General features: G+C 40.6%; 1 protein-coding gene across 2 annotated transcripts in view; it reads right to left on the minus strand.

Moving 5' to 3' along the window:
* Positions 1–13657, minus strand: part of ANKRD29 (ankyrin repeat domain 29) — a 28328-nt gene extending 14671 nt beyond the window's left edge. For both annotated transcript variants that reach the window (XM_059484081.1, XM_059484072.1), the window contains exons 1-4: positions 13637–13657; positions 7939–8049; positions 6102–6200; positions 3525–3623 (exon numbers count right to left, since the gene is read on the minus strand). In XM_059484081.1, coding sequence (XP_059340064.1) covers positions 3525–3623; positions 6102–6200; positions 7939–8049; positions 13637–13657 — 330 coding nt within the window. The remainder of the gene's footprint in view (positions 1–3524; positions 3624–6101; positions 6201–7938; positions 8050–13636) is intronic.
* Positions 13658–24509: the final 10852 nt, after the last annotated feature.

Below are 24509 nucleotides of genomic sequence, written 5' to 3' on the forward strand. Positions count from 1 at the left end.
CTGACCACGTGATAAGACAGCACTTAGTTAAATCAAGGAATTGTCAAACAGTGCAGTGGTTTATTTCTCAGTCCTCCTCTTGCCTCTGTTGAGCTTCCATCTGGTTTTCTCTTACACTTAACTCCAGCAAGCTCTAGCTGAAGACCCCAGTGCTTTACAGACCATAGGGAAAGAAGATAACTTGTGGAAAATAAAAAAAATAATAAATTAATTATGGAGTTTTAACATCCCTTTCAGACATGTGATTACCTCTTTCCTTTTTGGCTTCAGCTGAGATTAAGTAAAGAGCTGAAGCAGTGTCTTTGGTACTGGCAAGCCTCTTGGAAACTCTGAGCAGGGCAGCAAGTGGGAGCTGGCCATGTGAGCAAGCACTGAGGGGCTCCTGGGGCTGTCACCCCTTCTGCAGTGGGCAGGAGGCCACTGTGCAACCTCTTAGAGATGGCACGTTGCCTTGGGCTCACTTCTTGCTCATATCCTGTTTTCCTGACACAATGAAGCTTCTATTAATCCTGCAAATATTTCCAAATCAGATAGGAGCTGGACTTTTCTCGGCTACCTCTGCAATTCTTCCCCTGAAACCATTTTTCTGCCCTGCCCAGGGTCTGTCCTCCTCACTGCCAGCACATAACAGCAGCTGCCGATCTGCAGTGAAAATATTTGGAACAGCAGCACTGGGTAAGCCCATGCTAAGTGGTGTAGACTTCCCTGTCTATTTGCTGACATTGCTTCCATCTGTCATCATCACCTGAAATACCTTAGAAAATACCTTGTTTTACCATCTCTTAAAAATGGTACAGAGGGGGAGAACTGATCTTCTGCAATCACTGCCTGCTGACAAACAGCCTCTGACATACTCCTCAACCTGCAGTGCTGCTCGGAAAACATGCCACCATGCTTTTTAAGAACTCACATGCTTATCACATCTATCAGAATAAAAATGTTTTAACCTATGTTAAATATTTCTGGGGATATCAGACTGGGACAATGCAGAATAATATTAATGAATAATATTATATGTAACAATTATATAATAATTAACCTTCAATAGTACTATTCATTCTCTTTAGAACATCAATATTTATTGCTAATTAATTTATTACACTATATTAGAATAGTTTTAATTTGCCTGCCATAGCAAATATCAATTCTAATGATACAAGGCTTAACAAGAATAGCATGGCTGTATTAATATAGTTCTCCGGAATTCTCATATATGAGTAACAAATGTAGTAATCACAATTGGCAGATAAGTACATGAAAAAGATGTTGGGTTTTGCATTTCCTTAAGTTAAGTCTCTGTTTTCTAGGATACATTCAATTTGTGTGCTTATTCCAAATTGATGTAGTAATTTATAATAGAAATATATATACTCTTTGCAAATGGATTTATTTTGCACTGGCCTTTAAAAACAGGATCAACCATATCTTTTCCAGTGCTGCTCTCAGATGAGTGTCTTAGTGAGAAAATGCCTTGTCCCTAACCTGAAAAGGTGTATTTTATCAACTATATTGTTTCTGGGGTTTGGGAGGGATAGAGGAGCCTGTCACCTTGGTCGCCTGTTAACAGACCAATGGAATTATTCCAAGCTGTGAAAACCACATTATTAAATCAGAAGATTGAAGTGATACAGTGGAAGATGTGGAGTGTCCATGCACTACACCTGACTGGTGCCTCCTGCTCAAGCACACACTGGGTGATGCTGCTGGAAAATCATCTCACATGCACATCCCAGCCAGCCTCCCATGTTACGCCCACTGGGAGCTGGTGTTACCAGCTTGTCTGGATGTAACAGAAAGCTGTGGTCTGGAGAGGAAGAGCAACCAGCAGCTTAAAAGATACTTGGTACTGCCATATGGGCCAAGTCAGGTCTGTGTTCCGAAGCAGGGTCAGGTAGGAAAAAAGGGTCTGGAATGAAATTTTCAAGGTGAGCAACAGGACACCCCAAACTTGCATTTGTCCAAAGATGGAGGCCATTTGGAGCAGCTGAACACAGGAATATTCTTTTATAATTTAGATCTTTGCTCTCTTTTATCTGCCCTAGTGTTTCACATCAATATATTTTGCATGCTTCATAAAAGATTGTATATTGCCATGAAGGATCAGACAATTTCAAGTCTGCTGTCCACCTCTTGGATCAAATCTTGGCTTTTTCACAAACTCCTAGTTCACAGGCTGTGGAAAGATTGATTGAAGCTGTAACTGTCTCTCTAGACAGAATAAGGCACTGAGCCTCTGACTTGCCAGCAAGGGAAAATGACCCCTATGAATCTTGCTAACCCCCAGACATACCCTGAAATAAAAGTCAGAGAAGCAACATTCATCTGAATATGCTACTTTACCCAAGAAATTTGTCCCACATGAGAGTATCCAGCACTGTAAGATACAGCTGTTGTATTTAACACAGCAACCTCCTGCATTGCCAACTTTCACAGCTGCACTCTGTGTTGTGTTAAACAGCCACAATTTCATTCATGCTTTTATTACTGATTGCTGCTGTGGTCAGAGAGTTTCTCACCACAAGCACAGCTCCCTGGGATATCAGAATCCTACTCTATGGCCACAAAACAACAGGATTTTAGCCCCTAGAGCATAGGGAGCTGAGCTTCTGATGTTCCATCAATTCCCTTATATTTAGAGCCTGTATTTGCAGGGACTCCAGAAAGCAGGTATGGATTGAGAGAATAATTCAAATCACAGACTAAAATATCTTGAGAAATTGATTGCTGTGGGGTAAAGAACTACTGCTTCTTCAAAGACATCACTAGGGATCCCAGGATAAGTTACTTGCAAGGGTCCTCCTTCCCAGATAATGGGAATGCTTCAAAATGTAACTAGCACATCAAGGACAAGTATACTTAATGAAAATATGTTGCTTTTCCCCATTTGCTGACAGCAGAGGTGCTAATACTGGCTTGGGCAAAAAAAAAAAAATGGTTGATGCACTGCTGTCAGTGATGAACTGCTGATCTTGCTGCTGTTGACCCCATGAGGGGTGAGGAACCCAAGCCCTGCCACGTGTGCTTTGGGCTATTCTAAGAAGATTTTGGAAAAGGACCTGCCTGAAAAAAGAAATAAAAGCTCTGAGGTACATTTCATCTTTTTGTCCCAGATAGGAAAGTAGGAATTTAGGGAGGACTGAAGGCATTATATTCTTATGTATCCTATGGTGGCATGTGGGGACATCCCAATGTTGATGAAATGCAAGTTCTATGCAACCAGAAGACATGAACATCTAAATCAGGATCCTACTTGGTATGTACAAGAAGACCCTTTGATCTTGTATTGGAGGATGAAGAAAGACTCATATCACTATCAAGGGACCTTGATGACCTTATGCCATTCAGTCTAGGTACGAAAAGCCAGTCCAAAGTTAATACTTCACAATGTGTTGCATTACTCAAAACTGTTCATATGAGGAAATTTCATCATCTTAACACTCCCCTGTCATGTTCCACGTGAATACAAAAACTCAGCCTTGACTGTCAGAATGTATCAGCATGCAAAAATAAACACATCATCTTACTTTATTCCTAAATTCAGTGGAGGCTCCAAATGAAAAGAGAAACTTCACTACATCGTTGTGGCCTTGCTGCGCAGCAAAGAACAGAGAGGTTGCACCTGACTGTAAAGGAAAAACTGATTAAAATAGTAACAAACACATAACACACTTGACTGAAGTATAGACATTTCAAATTAAAAAGCATCAAGCTCAATCAGTTGAATATCAGCTGAAAAGACATGATGAATTTGAAGACTCCAGAGGACACCAGGTATCTTAACTCAGTCTTCTTCCCACTGCACTGAAAAAATCTGTCCAACATTTGGGAGCAAGGGAAGGAAAGAAAGGAAAGGAAAGGAAAGGAAAGGAAAGGAAAGGAAAGGAAAGGAAAGGGAAAGGAAAGGAAAGGAAAGGAAAGGAAAGGAAAGGAAAGGAAAGGAAAGGAAAGGAAAGGAAAGGAAAGGAAAGGAAAGGAAAGGAAAGGAAAGGAAAGGAAAGGAAAGGAAAGGAAAGGAAAGGAAAGGAAAGGAAGGAAGGAAGGAAGGAAGGAAGGAAGGAAGGAAGGAAGGAAGGAAGGAAGGAAGGAAGGAAGGAAGGAAGGAAGGAAGGAAGGAAGGAAGGAAGGAAGGAAGGAAGGAAGGAAGGAAGGAAGGAAGGAAGGAAGGAAGGAAGGAAGGAAGGAAGGAAGGAAGGAAGGAAGGAAGGAAGGAAGGAAGGAAGGAAGGAAGGAAGGAAGGAAGGAAGGAAGGAAGGAAGGAAGGAAGGAAGGAAGGAAGGAAGGAAGGAAGGAAGGAAGGAAGGAAGGAAGGAAGGAAGGAAGGAAGGAAGGAAGGAAGGAAGGAAGGAAGGAAGGAAGGAAGGAAGGAAGGAAGGAAGGAAGGAAGGAAGGAAGGAAGGAAGGAAGGAAGGAAGGAAGGAAGGAAGGAAGGAAGGAAGGAAGGAAGGAAGGAAGGAAGGAAGGAAGGAAGGAAGGAAGGAAGGAAGGAAGGAAGGAAGGAAGGAAGGAAGGAAGGAAGGAAGGAAGGAAGGAAGGAAGGAAGGAAGGAAGGAAGGAAGGAAGGAAGGAAGGAAGGAAGGAAGGAAGGAAGGAAGGAAGGAAGGAAGGAAGGAAGGAAGGAAGGAAGGAAGGAAGGAAGGAAGGAAGGAAGGAAGGAAGGAAGATCCGAGCTTTCCTGACTTTGGGCTCTCTCACCCCATGCAGAAACTACAGGAAATGGGAACTGGATGTGAAATTCACTCCAGTGCCCAAAGCCTTTACAATAGTACATGGCCCCATTTAGATAATTTCAGAGCCCCCTCTCCTGGGCACATTTATGGGACTCTCACTTCCCTGAGCTTCACAACAACTTCAGAGAACAAGAGCACTCATTAGAGTAACTGCACTTAGTTGCAGAACAGTGCCAGTAGTGTTTAGCACTTAATCTGTTTTGCTCCCTTTCTGCAACAGAGTGATTTTGGAGGCTTTCAGTGTTTTTCTTTATTGTTGGTTTGTTAAATCAGTATTTCCTGAGTGATAATCAAGAGCAGCTCCATAAAACTGTTCAGAACTTTTTCTTTTGTTGCTTCTTTCCAAGCAATGTTTACCTAAGGGAAGGGACGTACTTAAGTCTATGTTTTGTTAGAACAGGACCCCGCTGAGAGACACCGGCAGTCATGGTTAGAGCAAGTTTAGGCCAGTAAGTGCAAAGACACCTACATCATCAAACAGGCCATTCACTGACTCAGTAACTTGCAGATGTCAGCATGAGATTAATGCTCTGGTTCCAGGTAACCAAGGAAAGTAAGAAACCTTGGCTTGTACTGTTTGAGCAATGAGCACACTGCTATCCTGCATGACCTGCCACCACCCCATGTAATTTCAGGCCCTCCTTACACTCCTCTTCTCTTAAAACCAGTGATTGTCCCAGAGCAATTCTGCTCTTTGAGCAGTCAACACGCAGAGCAACTGCAATCCTTACAACTGTCTGCATGGAGTATGAGTGAAAGGCAATTTCCCAAAAAAATCAAAGCTGATGTCCCTTCCATGCTGATGTCATGGTGCAAGACATGCCTTGAATGCCAAGCAGAGATGCAGGGAAGGGTACAGATGATAAAGCTGTGTGACTGCTAGAGATGAGTTGGCTCAGACTAAAAGGCAGAAACTCCAAAACATACAGAGTCAAAACTAATCCCTGTGCTAGCAATGGCATCCACTCTGTTTTAATGACCAGGCTGCAAATCAAAAGGTGAAGGTCTTCTTATTATTTATCCCATCTGGAGGTCTGTAAACTGTTGTGCCAAAAAGTAAAACTGCAAATACATAAATGGCATAACCCTGGGGGGTTACATCCCAGATGTAACTGACCCTCACCAACCAGATGTGCTGAAAATATTTCATGAAAATGTTTCATGTTATTATAAATGTACCTCTGGCATCTGATTTTCTACTGTAAACTCCAGGTATCTGATTCCCTGATGTCCTCAGAACAGAGCCTCTTATACATGTTATAAATACACTGTACAGCAAGTGACAAAGAAATAATTGGCAACAAGCAGCAGACAACACTCTTATTATTTGCAACAAACCAACAGTCACTTAATCAAGCCCTGTTTGAATCCTACCTCTCTCTGCAGATTGATATCTGCTCCTTGCAACACCAATTCCCGTACACAATCTATGTGGCCATAGTAAGATGCTACCATCAGAGCTGTTGTGCCAAGCTGGGAGTAAGGAAAAACAAGTCAGTACCTTCAACAGACACCTACAGCAATGAATCAGGCTGTCTGGATGAGACAGCATCTCTGCCAAAAAGCTGGAGGGAGCTTATGATACCTTATTGTCCCAAAATAAGTGCAACAAGTATAAAAAGAATGGGCTTAGTTTCTAAACAGCTTTTTGTTCTCTCTTTTTATGCAGAGAATCCCAAAGTTCTTTGCATCATTTCCAGAAGAATAACCTGAGACACAGGAGCTGAGTGACTCAGCTGAGTCACTCAGAATTCTGAGTCATAGTCAGGAGAAGGGGCTGGGTGATTTGAACAGCAATTCCCTATCCAAATAATGAGAGCAAACTCACTCAGTGACTCTTCACATTATAAGAGAGAACTTTCTGTACAGAAATCTGTGTTCAACTCCCTCAGTACACTATAAGGTCACTTCCAGTGAATGAAGTAAGATTTATATGTATGCAGTATATGGACAATATGCAGAAACCACATGCATAAGGATGAAACACATCCTTCAAAACCATCCTTCAAAACCATTCACACACAACAGCTCAAGTTAAAGAAGGAATGGGTGACATTGCAAAAAAGAAACCTGTGGTCTTAATTGTAAAAAAATAATTTAGTCTAGAAAATGTGTGTCTGATACAATTATTAATGCAGTGCAGTGTGAAAGTTCTTCTCCAAAGTTTGCCTTTTTTTGAGAAAAAGTGAACAGTACTGACTTAATTTTTTCATACTGATCTCTGTCCTGTTTGCTACAAGCCTGTATTTGAACAACCTTCCCTCCCTTGTCAGAAGGACAGTCATAGCAGCAGCTCCAGAAATGCTGTAGGACAAATACCTGCCTACAGGGCAAAAATGAAATGAAAATGAAAAGATACATTAAAGTTAATGGTCTTAGAAAATCTCTTACACTTTGAAGGTATTCAAAGTGAGAGAACCTGTGGCAAATTCATGTTTTGGGCTGGAAGTGGCATCAATCCTTACCACCACCAGCATGACTCTGTGTCAGCCAGTCCCAATGCCAAACAAAAGAAACCTGGAACTTCTCACCCTCCTTTTCCCCTTGCTCTTTGACTGAGATTAGCACAACCAAGTATCTCTCCACGTGTTTTAGGCAGAACAGAAAGACCTGCTCATTATCTGTGTTATCAACCCATTTCTAATCTCAAAACTAATTTCAACCCATGTCAATCACAGTAAGGAAATTCCCATGAAATCTGTCACGTGTCTGGGCTCCTCTTGCTTGGCCATCTTGTGCCTTCATGTTGGTGCCCCGTCCAGAGATTGGGTGGAAGAGGAAGAATTTTGGAGGCCAGCAGTTATTCTAATTATGAGAAGGTCTGTTAGCTGACAGAATCATTGTTATCTGGGCTCAATTCAGCCAACTCTTTGCTGTGATCTATTACTACAAAGACATTTCTTTGCAAAGAGAAGCCCGAGGTGCTAGGATGTGTGTTTGTAATGTCAGCACCACAAATAACTGTGTAAGACACATTTTTGAGTGCTGGCAAATTCTTAACCCCTTGCCACTGATGTAAATCATCAGACTATTTTATCTTGCGTTTCAAGCTTGATTACTGACAGGAGAAGGTTTTAAATCATCCTGAAGATGATTTAAAAATAAGACATTCATATGTTACATGTTAGATCCCTACTACACCCTCTGCATGGTGGGCTATGGAAAGTGATGCAAAATGAGTGCTGGGGCTGTAGGTGCATTGTGTGCATACGCTGTCTTTGCAGTCCACATCTACTCTCCCACTGTTCAGCAGCAGCTGGAGCAGAGCCAGGTTTCCTTTTCTTGCAGCCCAAAATGCAGCATTGGCAAGTGGTGTTTCTTTCTGGTGGAAAAAAGGAAAAGAAAAAAAAATAAGAAAGCAGAAATAAATCACTTAGGAAAATACACTGGGCAAGCATACACATCCCATACATTCTGCATTCAAGCCAGGAAAGTTTCAGCTTAGTGTGCTGTTCTTTCAAACCCAGAGCATGGAAGGGAAGCTAATTTAATTTCTTTTTGCAATTAAAGAGACCAGCCTTCCTGTGCTTCCTCATGCTATTTCAAGTCTTCCCTGTGTCTATGGCAGCCTATGTCTCTTAGATTGCTCTGTAATGAGAAAGGATGATGCTAGGCCAGATCCACAGGGAAACATCACAGAAAACAACATGCTCAGTGATGCCTGTATTGTCTGCTTCTGTGGTGGGGCTGGCCACAGTTAGGCTGAAGCATCCTGCTGACATGTCCTGCTGCAGGACATCCTCTTGGGTTTCAGATTAGCTCTCTGTCATCTCCTCCTTTTCTGCACACAAAGTTCCAATACAGGAAATGTATTGCTCATGCATCTCCCAGACTGCTTGTTCTGCCTCCTGCCTGGAATTAACACCCTGGGACTGTGGGCATGTGCACCATCTCCTGGGTAGGAGTGAATGATGACTGCTCCAGCACAGGAAAAGGACAGAAAGGAAAGACATGGACCTTGCCCAGTCGATGCAGACAGCTGCCAATATTCTGCCTTGACAGGTAAGCACTGTCAAGGGTGAAGTGTAGGGGGAAACACTGTGATGGCAATGATACATATGCTAGAGCAGGCTCGTGCTGTTAATTTTTTAATAAGGGCCCAAACCATCTACAGTGGTGTAAAACACCACCAATAGTCACACCAAAGCAGAGTTAGATACCCAGGGACATTGCTTTGCAGTGAGGATATCTTGCCTTCAGGGTAACCCGAAGAGAGTGCAGAGTGGATATTAAAGTCAATCATTCAGTTTCAGAAATGACATAGGCACTTCTTGTCTAAATGTCAATGGGCACATGTAATGTGGCAGGGAATCAGGATTCAATAGTTTTATGCTCTATAATTAAAATGCACATATGCAGCACAGTTTAAATTGCTGCCTTCACTGACATGAAGACAATAAACTTTGCAGAAACAAGGAGACACAAGAATCATGAATCTTAATCTATCTCAGGTCTGTCACACTGAGCACTTTCCATGGGTTGCATTTTTAATATTAATAGGTTGGAAAATTGGCAGCTGTTTGAGATGAGAGATATTCCAACCATTCAATAAATTATAAATCACTTCCTATAAATTGATGGTGGTATTTCTTGTACCAGCACACGCAGGGGCAGGAGTCTGAAAATTTCAGCAAGCACAATTAGCTAAATTCTGATTTGGAGTCTGAAACATTTATCAAGCACAATAAGCTAAATTCTGATCTTCTTTTCACAGCTGTTGCATTTCCCTGAAGTATCTGTAGATAATGTTGATTTAAGTAGAGACAGGAGTTTATACCTCTTTGCTAGCAACACTATAGTGTCCTCCTATCTCTACCCTTAGAACCACTACTAAAATTTTATGTAAAAGCAAACAATTGACCTAAACACACAGAGGCTCATGTTGCCCTTTTCTGCTGATTTATTAGATAGATATTTATTTACAGAGCTGGCAGTTAGGAATATTATCTTATTGGCTTTGTTATTATGATATTCACTGGAAAGCTATTGCAAAAGAATTATGTTTAGACCTTACAGAAGGGACAATCAAATTCCTTATATTTTATTGTCCCAAACTATCCCTTAAAGTTTTAGGAAGTTTAGAGGGATGGCAATACATCCATAAAGGGAAAGATTTACTTAATCCATCCCAGTTTTAACAACAAGGGCACAGTAGCAGACTGAATTTTATTCTAGCTCATCATACACCACCACTTTCACTGGTCAGGGAGGCAGGAACTGGAATCCATATCCAGGAACTCCTTACCTGCTTTCAATAGTTCACATGAGAAGAGAACTAAATGTCCAGTGTCACCCTGCTTGGGAGGCAGAGAACTTCAAAGTCTTTGGCCTTGTGAGTCATAAATTCCTACCTCTTTTTTCTCTCCTGTATGTCCTCCAGTAGCCCTCCAGCAGAGTTGTGCTTATACTTTGGATCAGACCCAAGCAATGGAAAAATTCTTCAGTGCCCCAAGGACACAAAACTAAGTTTTTTCTCATTTGAACTGACTCCTATTAAGCACTTTTACTTCACCTTATGCCGCTGTGTTGCTTGGGATCCCTTGTATAAAAGTAGAGTATACAGCACACTCAGACTATCAACCATCCAGTGACTAGATTAAAAAAAATCAGATGCCAATCTGAGCTATGGTATGTGCTAAGGTGAATGAAAATGCAAAATCATTCAGATGATCTGGGCACCTTACAATTACAGCCTCATTGTGTACTGTGTGGCAGTTTATATCTCTAGATCTACATCTCTGTGATCTTCATTTTCATCAGCAATACTGACATCACTAGTAGGCAAAATGTAAAACAGCACTTTGGGGTTAATAATCCATTTTATTGAATTATTTTTTAGCAATAAATGGTTTTTCTAGCTGCAGGATGTGACTGCTGTTGTTCAGTTATGAACTCAGTCATGTCTCATCAGATACTTCCTAGGGAGAGGTAATGTTGAATTTCAAAAGACTAATTGGACAAATTTTTTACATAATTCTTATCATAAAGCTAGTCTGCTCCTAAAGCATCCTCAAAGTAAACAACTGATCCTCAGCACTGACAGCCTGGGAGCACAATGTAATAAACATTTGAAAATTATTAGCTAATAGCTTTCATGAAAATTGCTTGTTTCTTTATGTTACTTGTACCAGCATCAGCAACTTTCAGGATAAAAGTTCCTTCACTTCATCAAGTTCTCTAAAGTATTATTTTAAAATCTGGCTGTGCTAATAATTTTGATTGTCTGCTTTTATGAGAGCCAAAAGATGGAAAGCCGGCATTATATTCATGCTGTACTGACATCAGAAAAAACACTTCTTCAAAAATGGCCTAGAGGAAAATATATATTATAAATCTGACAAAACCATTTCTCTGCAGGCATACAGAAAAAAAAATGCATTGTGCTAAGTTATCTGTGTCATTTCAGGAATATTGAGGGGGAAAGTATAATTTAAATGCTGTGACCACCAGCTCCGGCACCCTGCCCTACCTTTGATTTGCTGTTTGCAGAGAAAGGGCAGGTGACAGTGGGGTGACTGCTGAGGAGGAGGAGTGCAGTTCTTAAAAAACTGAAGAAAAGGGGCAATAGACAAAGAAAAAGAAAAGAAAGGAAAAAGAGAATGCTAGTCTACCCTCTGGCTTGTTCCTTGTGCTGGCAAAATGCAAGAAATTTTCCTTTTCTTCCTAGTTTCCAAACCAGTCCTAATGGGAAGGAGGTATTAAGTAAAAAGTTTAAAGAAGAAGAAGAACTGGAAATCAGGATCAAGCATGATGGAAAAGGCTAGTGCAACTTAGGAGCAGAGTTCTTTATTAGATAGCAATATATCTTACATGAAGGATCCTGATAAAAGGAAAGGTGATTTTATATATAAATGTTTCAGTCAGGCAAAACGTGGCAGCAGAGAGGATATTTGTGTGAGGAAGAAAGACAAATGCTATGCCATGGGTAAGTGGGATAATAAGACAGAAAATGTGAACAGCCAGTGGCAAAGAGTAAGAATCCAAGTTCATGATCTGAGAGAAAGAGAAAATGCCGAACAAAATGTCACAGGAAAGGGAGAGAAAACAGAGAGAGGGAGGTATGGTCTGCAGCTCTTCAGAGGGAAGGGAAAGCAGCGAGCTACTTAGAACAGGAAAACTTGAGGGAATACAATGAGAGAAATAGGGCACAGAAAAGCAGCTGATAGGGATAGAACAGAAACTAAGACTTGAAGAACAAGTTAAATAAACAAGGATAAGAAAGAATAAGAAAAAGGATAAGAAAGAAAAAGAAGCTGGCATCACCAGAAACATGGGGCTCTTAGGGTGGATGCTTGTGAGTAATGAAGGTGGGAAAAAACTCACATAGACAGAATAAAGGGACAGAGAAACTAAGAAAAAAAAGAAATTAGGTGTGAGATGCAGGACCAAATAGGGGATGACCACAGAGACTGGTATCCTGGGCTACATCAAAAGAATCCAGAGCAGCAGGTTGAGGAAAGTTATTCTCTCTCCCTCAGTTCTGCTCTGGAGAGACCACACCTGGAGTACTGTGTTCACCTCTGGGACACCCATCATAAGGATATGGACCTGATGGAGCAAATCCAGAAGAGGGCCATCAAGAGGATCATGAGAGTGCCTCTTATGAAGACAGGCTGAGGGAATTGAAGCTGTTCAGCCTGGAGAAGAGAAGGCTCTGAGGAGACCTTAGAGCAGCCTTTGAGTGGCTAAATGGGACCTGCAAGAGGAGAGGGACTTTTTACAAGCGCATGTGGGGATAGGATAAGGACAAATGTCTTTAAACTGAAAGGGGGTAGCTTTAGAGTGGATATTAGGAAGAGATTTCTTTACTGTGAAGGTGGTGAGGCATTGGAAGAAGTTGCCCAGAGAAGCTGTGGATGCTCCATCCCTAGAAGTGTCCATGGCTAGGCTGGATGGGGCTTTGAGCCACTGGTCTAGTGGAAGGTGTCCCTGCTTATGGCAGAGGGCTGGAACATGATGGTCTTTAAGGTCCCTTCGAACCCAAGGCATTCTATGATTTCACTACCAATCTCTGCTGCCTCCACAGGAGGGCTTTGACTGCAGGTGGGAACCACCTGCTGCACCACCATCAGACTGACACGGTGACATCGAAGCACCAGCATTCCAGGGGGGAGACACCCTGACAGGAGAGAGGCAAGTACAGGGAATAATCCATCAAATCAAAAAATGCAACACAAGCAATATGGCAAAGGACTGGCACCGAGCTGCTGATCAATAAGAGAAGGGCAAGCATAGCATCCAGAAAGTGCATAACAGAGAAGATGATCCATCATAAATATTATCCGTTAACATCATTAGTAAATTGCTGCTTGCTTCCTTCTTTGCCAAATAATCTTATTAATCTTGTCCTTAGATTAAAAAAAAACTTCTTTAAGGCAATCTTTTGAAATCACTGCTCTTGCGTAGGTTTGGATGGGAGAAGTACAAAAAGTGGCAGGAATCACATCTGGCAAAGGGAACGAACCAGTCTGGCTTCAGTGGCCACCACAGCCTGAAAGGAAGAGCACGGATAAAGACTGCCTCCTAACTATTACACAACCAGCGGAGATGGTCGCAAAAGTGAGGAGGAGGCTCCTGACTGCACCAAAACCCACAGCACGGAGCCCGGCTACCCCAGGGCCAGCGTAAAGCTGCACGGAGCTCGCAGTTTATGTAACACAAGGCACGCACCCTTTAGGGGCTGTCAGCTGTGAAATCGCCCGCTCCATCAGCGGCCACCGCAGCACTCCCGGGGCACCCCAAAGCCCGGGAAGGACGTCTCTGCTTCCCTTCCTTTCGCCCTACACCATTTTCCCTAAAAAAATAAAACAAATCAACCCCCAAATCCACGGACACGACAGAGCGCTCCGCAAAGCGGGAACCCAAAGGCGCATCCCCCCGCCCCTCTCCCCTTGAGGCGCCCGGCTCACCTTGAAGGACATCCTGCACATCGCAGCGCTCCGCCTCCGCCCGCTCCGCGCCCGCCCGCCCGCCTGCCCGCCCGGCTCGGCTCGGCTCGGCTCGGCCCGCACCGCTCCGCGCCCGGAGCTGCGCGGGGCCGGGGCGGGGCGCGGGGCCGGCGCCTCCCTCCACAGCAGCACCTGGTGCTCAGGGGGTGCCGGCTACTACTGCTCTTCAAAGGTTCTTTTTGGGGCGGGAAGGGAGTATTTGGTTTACTATTATTATTATTATTATCATCATCATCATCACCATCACCATCACCATAACCGTTGTTCCTCTTCTCTTTATTATTATTGTTATAATTTAGCAGAATAGGTTATATTAGATTATAAGAGAATCAATTGTATTCAAACACATATTAATTAGATCAGCATACAATTTTATGTAATTACAGGAAATTATGTGTGATTGTTATTTTTGTGGCATAATTATTATTGTCCTGTCGTTGTTGTTGTTATTAGTTATAGTAATAGTATTAGTATTATTTAAAGTGGGCCCCTGCTCCAGCAGCATCCTGAGAAGCCAGCACCCAGGGTGGGGGACCAGCAGCACTCAGCCTCTGGTTTAGACCTATGGATCAGGCCTCTGTAGCTCAGGAATAGCACTGGAATTGTCCAAACTCCAAGCACCTTCACCCCAGCCCTGTCCTCATCACGGTGCTAATGCCACCTGCATAGCACCACTTTTGTATTTCACAGCCTCTTCCCTTCATACCTAAGCAAAACCTGTTAAGAGGTGCTGTTCTGAGCACAGCCATAGTGCTGCCACCCAAACCTCTGATGGGGGTGAGAGCTCCTTCACCTTCTCTGCATCCAGCTATCACCAACACTATCTCCCCCAGCTGATGTGCTCTCACTAGGAAGCCAGTAAATTCTTAAGGGCTTAATTGTATGCCTTTAAAATGAACAGTCATAAAGCCAATTCATGTCCTGTTTTGCCTGGCTGCCACAGATTTCATTCAAAGTCTTCGTGATATAAAGTAGGCAAAGCAGGGCATGCTCTGGTGAGAGATTCCTGAATTTCTTTGCTATTGTTGGTTTAAACTGAGCCCTTAGGGATTTTCCTCTTTTGATGTGCACACATAAATCCAATTCACAAGAAAATTATGCATGTGCATTGAGAGCAAATACTTGTGCTGAGATCCAAATAACTTATTCTACAAATCTGCAAGTGAAGGGGTTCCTGCAGATCTTTTTCCTGAGGCAATGTTCATCTGTGCATCTGTGCATACAGTAAAACAAACGGGAGGCAGGCAGATGAAAGCTGCTAATAGCACCAGCTCATCTCAGAATGCATGGCCTGGTGTGAACCTTAATTACTGAGATCATACGATCCTGGAGGATCACTCAGATTTCCTCTTAAACTTAAAAATACAGAATAAATTCAGCAGATTGCGGAGTTGAGAGTCATCCTTGCTCTGATCCAGTTGCACAGTGATGAATGTCCACTGAAAGAGGAAAATACTGCTGAACTGTACACACTCCCTACCACACCCTTGGAAAATCCCAATTCAATATATTGTGAATAACATACCAAACTTTTCACTTTCATCAGCCCAAATATTAAATTTCATTACCAAAAAACTCCCAAAGAATTCTTTCGATGAACAACAAAAAAGGAGATGAAAGCAATATAGTTTTTTTGGGTCTGTATTTATCTTGGGTGTTGGGAGGAAAATGTAAAGTGCTTTTCTTAATATCTCCACAAAATCTGAAATTGCACCTATTTTCAGTTGCACGTGGTCTCCTGTGACTTTTCTGTTTTCATATTTAGGTACAATAATTTGTCAGAACAGTTGAATACAGAAATACATACATAAGTTATGCTCCTTTTTAGCAGTCCTTTGAAAGTTTATCCCAGAAAGCACAGAGAAACAATGTTTTTTGATGCAGATGTCTGCCTATTGTTCCACTTGTTTATGGGCACAGAGGACACACACCTCATGTATGTGTGTGTATATATACATACACACACACACACACACATATATATATATATATATATGTATAAACCCAAGAATTTGTAATTATGATAACTGAAGTCTACTATAAGAATCATTACTAGAGCAGATGTAATTATAGCAGAAAAAGAAAAAGAAAGATGTCTAAACAGAGAAAAAAATCAGTATTAATAACATTACAGTTAAAACTTAAAAGCTTCCTAGGTTTTACTCCTTTTTTGGATATTGTCTTTACCTTTCCCCTGCTCTGCTAGGTCCTGGAGTTGGTGGTTTCATTCTGGTAATGGTGGTTTGTGATGTTATGGTGAGCTGTAGCATCTGGAATTGGTCATTTCAGGACTATGATGTTCATGTTAATGGGATCTTCTTCTTCTTCCCCGTAGGATCTGCCTAATTCAGTTTTATACATTTGCTAACATGCTTTTACCTCTGACTCTTTTTTCACTGGTCTGCAGCTCCATATTACAACTGAACTAATTCTCATTTCAATTAGAAAAGCTGCTGTTAGAGATAAGCCATGTAAAACAAAATTGAGGGAGGTCAAGAAAAGTTTAAAAAGAGCAAACCTGGCAAGCCTCAGTTCCCGAGGCCCTGCAAACTCCATGCCTGTTACTATCATGGGAATACTGTGTTTTAGGGCTACACATCTCCTCTATTCTTTAGTCTTGGCACAATATTTAAGATTGCAAGATACTCGGACTGGTTGGGATTTGTTAGCTGCTTGGCAGAATGCATCTGCAGGGCAGGAGGCTGCATTCCTCTCACCTAGTATTTCATCACAGTGATTATTTCAAATGTCCTGAGTCATGTTGTTTTGTTCAAATCTGAAGGCTACCTAAGATGAATTGCAGGAACAAATTAAGTTATTGCATTTAAAAGCTGATCCAACCATTCTGTGTAAGTCACAGAAAAACCTTACCTGAGCCAGCACAGTTCAAGCACATCTATATATGGATGATTAAGAGCAATAGCACAAATTTTGGGTTAAAAAAATTCCTTCAGAGATTATAATCTACACCTCTATAATTTTTTATGCAAATATGACATTAATTTCTATCTGCTTTAAAAAACAGCAATAAATAAACAAATACCCATTTAGAAATGTGAATAGACAGCAATATAAGTTTGCCTGCTGTATATGGAAACGGATAAATACATTTCAGCAGACAAGATGGTCAATGTGTGTTTTGTAACTTCAGTGAACTGTGACATGGGATTCTGCCCCCATCTCAAAAACCTTTTGTTAATTTTGCCTGCCATCTTCTAGACTCCAGAGCTCTTTACTGCAGGGTGTGCCACACAACTGCATCTGTGTAACTCAGAATGTATTGCATTGACAAATATGTTTCTGCAATAGATTTTGTTATTTCCCATATGGCTGTATGTCAATAATGTCAATGCTTTTGCTTTCAATATCACCTGTATAAAAATCATTGATGAAGGTCCATGACATTTATTCTCTGATTGTAACTTACTTTTTTTTCCTGAAGCTTTGCAAATGATGGAGATCTTAGTATAATGTCTTTGATTTCAGCTGTATCTGCATTGTCTTCTCTCATTGGACATTTGCTTCCATTAATTGCTTCCATTAACATTTAGTTATTGAAATATTTTAAAAATGTAAATAGGTTTCTATTTTTTCTAGAAATAAATTATTTTATCCAAACTATGGAAAAAAAGGCAATTTAAAATGTAAAGTGGGGCAATCTTCAGCAGTTTCAGTTACAAATTTTGCAGCCTTATTTTACCCAGACAACAGCTGTAATAAGCCTGGCTACCGTGAATAGCAAATTCTATTTCTATTTTGCTAAAGGTATAGATGCTCTTTACTACTATAGTTCTCTCTGCATGATTTCAAAATCCTGGATCATTGCCTCTTAGATGACTGTCTATGTTTCTGCCTGTGACCTCCTGTGTGGGCCTGGGCAAGCATTTTTGTGCCAAAATATTTAAAAATAACTTCTCAGTTTGTCTTCCTTACTGACTACTTTTGAAACCATCAGCCTAAGGTTTTTGCACATCAGTTTTTGTCAGCAACATTCAATACCAGCACACGGTAAGAGAGCAGCTCTAAAACTTTTGTCTCTTTCTCAATCTTTGGTCTCTCTATGTTGCTGAAATAATTCTTGATCTTGACTGAATCCTGCACTGTGCTGTGAACTGAGCTGGCAAGCTCAGACACCACCAGCAGTTCTGCTGTGCCAGCATGGACATCTGCATAGAGCAGCAAATCCAAATGCTTGGCTGGCTATATTAGTTCATGCTGACCTCTCTGGGACAGCTACTTTAGTGCTCTAGTCTGGATGAGGAGTACATAGCTGAAGTGAATCTCCTGATTGTCTCCCCTTATGGCGCTCTTTTCTTATTGTGAAGGGATCCTGTGCCGTGCAACCTGGATCCAGTTGGAACTAAGCTCAAAGAACTCCTCCAGGACAGACTCAATGAACTGTAGCTGCCAGGTGGGATGGAAAGATGCAGTGCTTGCAAAAGTAGACAGCCTGTGTTGGGCTAGTACTACCCCAGCTAGCTTAGACATCTCTAAAGTGCAGTGCAATCTTTGATACACAAAAAATACCTTATAATAAGATGTCTGGCACAGCCATGTTTGCCCCAGTCTCCTGCCTGGAAAGTATCCAAAGTCTTGTTCCATGGCTCCTTCCCTTTGCCCTGTGTGTGTTCTCTCATCCTGTGAGAATCTGGGAAGTCTCACTATCTGCCCAGGACTTGCAGATGTTCTGCAGCACCTACAAATGGGCCACAAACCATCAGGAAATCCAAGGCCTGTCCACTGCAGTCCACTGTGGGATTCATGTATGTTTACTTCCTCAACCTATTTCAAGGACATGGTGAACCTGACCTTTTTTTTGGGGTGCACATTGCAAATTCATGGTACATAACATACACAATAAATGTGATACTTTCTAAGCATGCTGTATCTACTTGTGTCATCAGCTTGTACATGTCCAACAAGAGTGATACACCCTGGAGTGCCTGGGCTTGCCCATTCCCTGCCTGGGAGTATTAATCATTCCTAATCCAGCAGTTTATACCACCTAGGAATATTCATTCCTAAAGGAATCCTTGTCTGCTTCTTGGTTTGATGCCCTTTGGCTCCTTCACAGCACTCAGGGTTGAGTAACTGGGCTTGTATCTTTCAATGAGAGTGGCACTGCTAATCTCATGTTGAAACACTTGAACAGCCACAGAGAAAACCTCCTGGAATGTCTCAGATTGATTGTTGCTTATGTGCTTAGCCAAAGTTTGCATGCAAAATGCTAGGACATTATGAGCTGGATATTAATTTGAATCCAATGTATTATTGCTATTCAAACTGTCTTTTTATTAAAAAGAGGATAGTGACAGATCTGAAAGGCATTTCTAAATTAATTCAGCAAACTGGGATTTTACTTCCAGCCTTGCCTTGCATGCACAAGGAGTTTTAAATCAGGAAAGCACCAGAACAGATCCATGAACGTGTCACTATGAAAGTGCACAGAAATACACACAGCCTTGCTGCTGAGGTGGTATCTAATCCCCTAAGTTTTTATCTTTATGAACAAAAAAAGATGCTGCTCATTTCAAGCCAAAAATCTTACTCTTTCTCGCACTCCATAGATAAAGATTTCAATAACATAACTTTGGAGAGATCTGCTACTTGAGACACTGAAATCAGTAAATCCTACCACACAGTGACGACAACTCCAAGGATTAAATCATAGGACTGCATTAGGTTAATTCATGCTGTCATGCCTTTCCAGTACATTTTCACCCTGTGTTATGAGCCTGATTTCAGGATTTGGGAAGAACTTTTGTGTGATTCTTTAAGGAATAAGACCCGGTTTTGTTGATTTCTTTGCTGTAGGACCTACTTTAATTTGAAGATGGAATATTGCAAAATTTAAGGAAAATTAAGCTAATAGATGGACTGATGGACTTCCATTTTGTAATTATTAGGAATATTACAGTCTTCAAGTTGTATATTGCACTTTTATTTTTTTTTTAATTTATATCCTTCATGTTGTAGAAAATGAAAGTCTATAAACCAAAAACTTTCCCACCTGGTTTACCATTTCCATTAATCTTTCCCTTGCTAAACTGTAGAATTAATAGTATATGGCCTATTCCTTACTTCCATAATATTAAAAAAATACATGTCTATTTTACAAAAACTAGTTTACGAAGAAAGTACTTTGAGTTACTTTTTGTTTTCGAATGTATTCCTGGAAATGAATAGGTGTAATTTTAGAAACAGCAAAAGTTACTTTGAAAATAAATCTTGCAGACTTATCAGGAAAACTGTATTAAGTATTTATATGTCCCATAAACCTTTCAAATATAGAATGGGGAATTTACAAAACTGGACCTGAAAATGGAAAAGTTTATCTATTAATAGAAGTAGTTTACCCAACATGTTGGCAACTGTATTAATTCATCCTTCTTGGGAACTCTTACCTTGAATCTTTCTTTTTACTACACAGCCATTTTGCTGAGGCCTCCTGTGACACCCAACTTCCCATCAAATTTGCTGGTATAAGCTGGTGTAAGGCCATGTAGCTGCTGGGGACCACATGAGTGTCATTAACTTCCTTCACATGAACCTTTGAACTGATGCCTGGGCTAATGACCAGGGAATCAGAGAGAAGTGATCATTGCACTTCAATAAGTAGTAGAGAACAAATTCCACAAATTGCCACCAGAGTTTTTCAATGAGTTTGCTCTTTTCCTTCCTCTTTTCCATTTGTTCACAGCAAATTGATGACTTCTGTCACAGATAGAAAAGGACAGGTCAAGGAAATCAATGAAAGGACAACAACTACCATGTAAGACCAATTTCTGTCCAGTATAAGCACCAGTATGCTATCTTCACTTAGGTGCAAATGCCTTCCAACCTTCAAACAGCTTAACTTAAGCTTCTCTGTGTTAGCATCTCTATGTCATACTCAATTTTATTTTTTATCTTTCCCCTCCCAGTCTTGGAATTTTACTCTCTTCAAGTTATATTGCTTTAAGACAGCATTTACAGGTTGTGACTGTATGTTATCTTCATCTGTCATTTCCTTTTGCTTTCTCTGCTCACCCTCTGTATATACTGATTTTATGACTCAATCTGAAGTGAATTGTCTCTCTGCTTAGCCAGAGAGAAGCCTGTGAGCGTGTGTTCAAGTTTACAATCTTTTTAACCCTACACCTGGCTCTTAAATGCTAATGGATAGTGGTGCAGATAAATGAAACTGGCTGAGTCCATGAACAATCTAAACTTGATGGCTAGTGATGTTCTCTAAACAAAAAGGCATATTCAAATCAAAAAATACCATATCCATTTTCCCAGCCATTGTTTGTATATAGTTGTATATAACTTTACTGTGAAAAGTGCTGTGGGTCTCAAAATATACGTGTCACATGAGTGTGAGAACAATGCATGATATCTCCCATATGCTAGTGCAGGTAGGAAAATAGGAGATTATCCAGGGCTTGCTGTATTTTTTTTTTCCACAGAACTTCTTGTAAGTGGAAGATTTGTGTGCATTTACTAAGATAGAAATACCCCAGTGTAAGAAATCAGGACAAATTCAACTTATCCTCCTAAGCCTAAGTAAATAGATTTGTTAAAAGGGTCACACCTCACCAGCACTGCACAGGAACCACAGAACTGCTCTCTATTTGGCATGGAAGTGTAAGATTCTCACTGTCTCATTCACATGAGCCATTCTGACCAGCTGAACAGTGTTTGGCTATTTCTTTTCTGCCCCAAAAGCTTTGTCTGAGGACAACAGAAGCTGTTGTGGAGCAGAACTTTCAGAGTCCAGAGTCTGAGATGCCACCCTGGGACCTTAGAGCTCACCCCATCCAGTAAAACTGATCTGGTAGATGAATTCCATCCTCACTTGGAGAGAGTGGAGGTCCTCGAAGGAAGGGAGTGAGACCTTGGGCTGAGGGTATGGATGACACGGCACAAGCAAGTTCAATACGAGTTAACTCTGTGCATGCGAGACAGAAACTACTTGCCTTGCCAGGTAAAAAAATTGAGTTATTGGCTGCAGCTCAGTTGGTTTGATTTCTCTGCCTTATGCTCTGCTGGTCAGAAAATCAGTCCACTAATTGGAAAGAAAGGATTTGGCTAAAGAACATATGCATACAACTGCATGATAAAATATCCAAATCTATCACATCTCCTAATGAAGCTCCTGATAATTAACATGACTGAAACTAATTACTAACCAAAAAAAAAAAAAAACCCCAAACCAAACAACAACAAAAAAGTGATTCATAAGAGCTATAGCACTTTTAATTTTAAATTCTCCTCCATGAAGAATTTTTGTCGCATATTGTCTGTGTTACAGAAATCTGTAATTGTGCTCAAAAAAACATAGCAAAAGTATTGTCCACTTAATTTTCGGTACTTTCATGAGTTTTAAATTTTCTATATTTTTTGAGTTACAACAATATAAATAAATAAATAAATAAATAAATATTCTTAAACTACATCTGTTTGAATTTTCAGTTACATTTTTTGCCTGATCCTCAGCTGGAATAAACTGATGTACCACTGGAGTCTCCTCAGTTTATACTGCTGAAAGTCTGGCTTCCTATCACATGTAAACATAAGGTTCTATTTAAAAATTTAAAACTTGATGAGACTATGGTCAGGCTAGGGCTGAGATTGAAGTAAATCTGAGGCAGTGTGTAAAAGCAACACTATGTAAAACTTTTCTGGATACAGATCCCAGAAAAAAACACTGTCTTATTATTAGAGATCAGATCAAAGCCAATTCTGGCAGAGAAAAATATGAAATTCAAATGCCAATCTAATTTAACCAATGGCTAAAAAAGCCTCTTAGGAAAAGCAGTCTACAAAGAAGTGGTTTCCATGAATAGCTGTTTGGAGTATTGTGGCAGAGAGTGGAGTGCTGTTTTCCCTTATTATGATGGCCAAAGTAGCAATAATAGCACCAATGTCAGCAAATAGAAAAACAGGATGTGAAAAATACAAGAGCTGACATTTTAGTTTTCCCCAGATGTTTGACTGACAAGTCATTGGGTACTGACCAAAGGGAGCATGTGCTTCACAAAAAATCAGCCATTTTATGAACCAGACTTGTTTTCTTCTTTTTGAACTTTTATGTCCATGAGCAATTCTATTAAAAAGTACAGGAAGCCAAGAATAAGAAGGAAATCCATTAAGGAACAAAACAATAAAGTGGATGGATTTTAAAGCTGTCCATTAGAAAGTTTATTCAAGTTTAAAAAGAAAAAGATACATCATCCTCTGTCGTTAACATGAGTTATGGTCAAGTGTAGTTTGCTTAGTGAGTCTTAGCTATACCTTTAGCTACATAGTCCAGAGTGTTCCTCTGGACTTATTCATTGGAACTGGATGACAAAGAAGTTGTGTCTCACTTCCAGGGTTGCCCTAGCCCCAGGATACTCACTGAGTAAATATAAAAAGATCAAAATTGGGACGGACTGTCGTGAGTTCTACGCACTGGCTAGGGATGAGAGGTCATGTTTTTGCCTTGAAAATGTAATTTCCCTTCTCAGGAAAATGCAATTTGCCTTCCCATTAATGGGGAAAGTGTTGCAAAGTAGCAAACATTCACCTTCCCTCCTCTTTTGGCTTAGCACTTCTCTGCAGTGAAAGAGCATGAAATACCAATCTGCCACAAAGCCATTTTAAAGTTTCTTGGCCCACAATCCCCATCAAGCCATGAGTGCTTACTAGTAAGTTGTTTGTAGCCAGGACATTTCAAGAAAGAGAAGAGATAGGAAAGAAAGACAAAAGATAAGAAGAAAATAGAAGAGCTATGAGGAGAATGCTCTTCAGATGTTGCAATTTAACTTGAGGGCCCTTAGAAACAAAGAGTATTTACAGTGGTTTTCTATTATAAGACTATGTCAAGTTAACCTAGGAAGCAGAATGTGCAGTAAAATCTTAGTACATGAGATTGCTGTCTGGCAGAAGGAAAGACGGACCTTTTATTTGTATTTGGCTGTAGAATGATGCTAAGTAAATGGTAACAGCTAAACTACCATGCAACAAGCACATTTGCACAGTACAGCAACATTATACAGCCATCTAATTATGAAAAAGTTCAGAAAGTATCAGCTGAAATACCTGAATCATGTGAGATGGTAGGACAGACAGTAAGAGAGGCTCCAGTTGGATGGATAAGAAGATCTAGAAGGCATAGTGCAGGGACATTCATAAAAAGATGGTCTATTAAGGACGATGGCGTAATCCTAGTGTGTAAATCCAGAAAGAAACAGGTGAAAGAAACAGGTGAAAGAAACAAGAAAAAATGAACTCAAACCAAAGTACAGAACAAAAGTGCAGTTCTGAATAACTGAGTTTGGGATTACACTTAGTAATGTAGCAATCTAAACTGTTTCTGCTGATAGAGCTGCATTTTAGACCTCAGTCCTAGCCTCTATATGCCTCTATTCCAGTTACAAAGAGGATAATTTATCTTTTTCAAAGTGACATGGTAGGGTCCTCAAATACTAAAGGAATTTCTGAGAGACAGAAAAGGTACTTTTGTCAGAAAATCAGAGACCAGGATGATCTTAAACAGAATGCTTCTTATTTAATGACATTCAGTGAGGACACTGGTCTTGCCAGCACATTGCACCATTTTCCTATTAAACCAGAGTGCCTGCAAGTAACTTTATTTTACTCTAGGTTTATTGTGAAAAGCTGTTATTAAAACTAATAAAAGTTTACATATAGACACAAACTGAGTATTAGTCATGCATAAGCATTTATGACAGGATGTGATAAATGCCTTATTTCTGTGATAAAAGTAGGGATCATTATCTGAGCTTGAAAGCTTCTGGTTGGGTATTTACACTCTAGGCTAGAGACATGGTGAAGATTTAGTCTGTGG

This window comes from Ammospiza nelsoni, chromosome 1 (assembly GCF_027579445.1).
Source record: "Ammospiza nelsoni isolate bAmmNel1 chromosome 1, bAmmNel1.pri, whole genome shotgun sequence".
Taxonomy (NCBI): Eukaryota; Metazoa; Chordata; class Aves; order Passeriformes; family Passerellidae; genus Ammospiza; species Ammospiza nelsoni.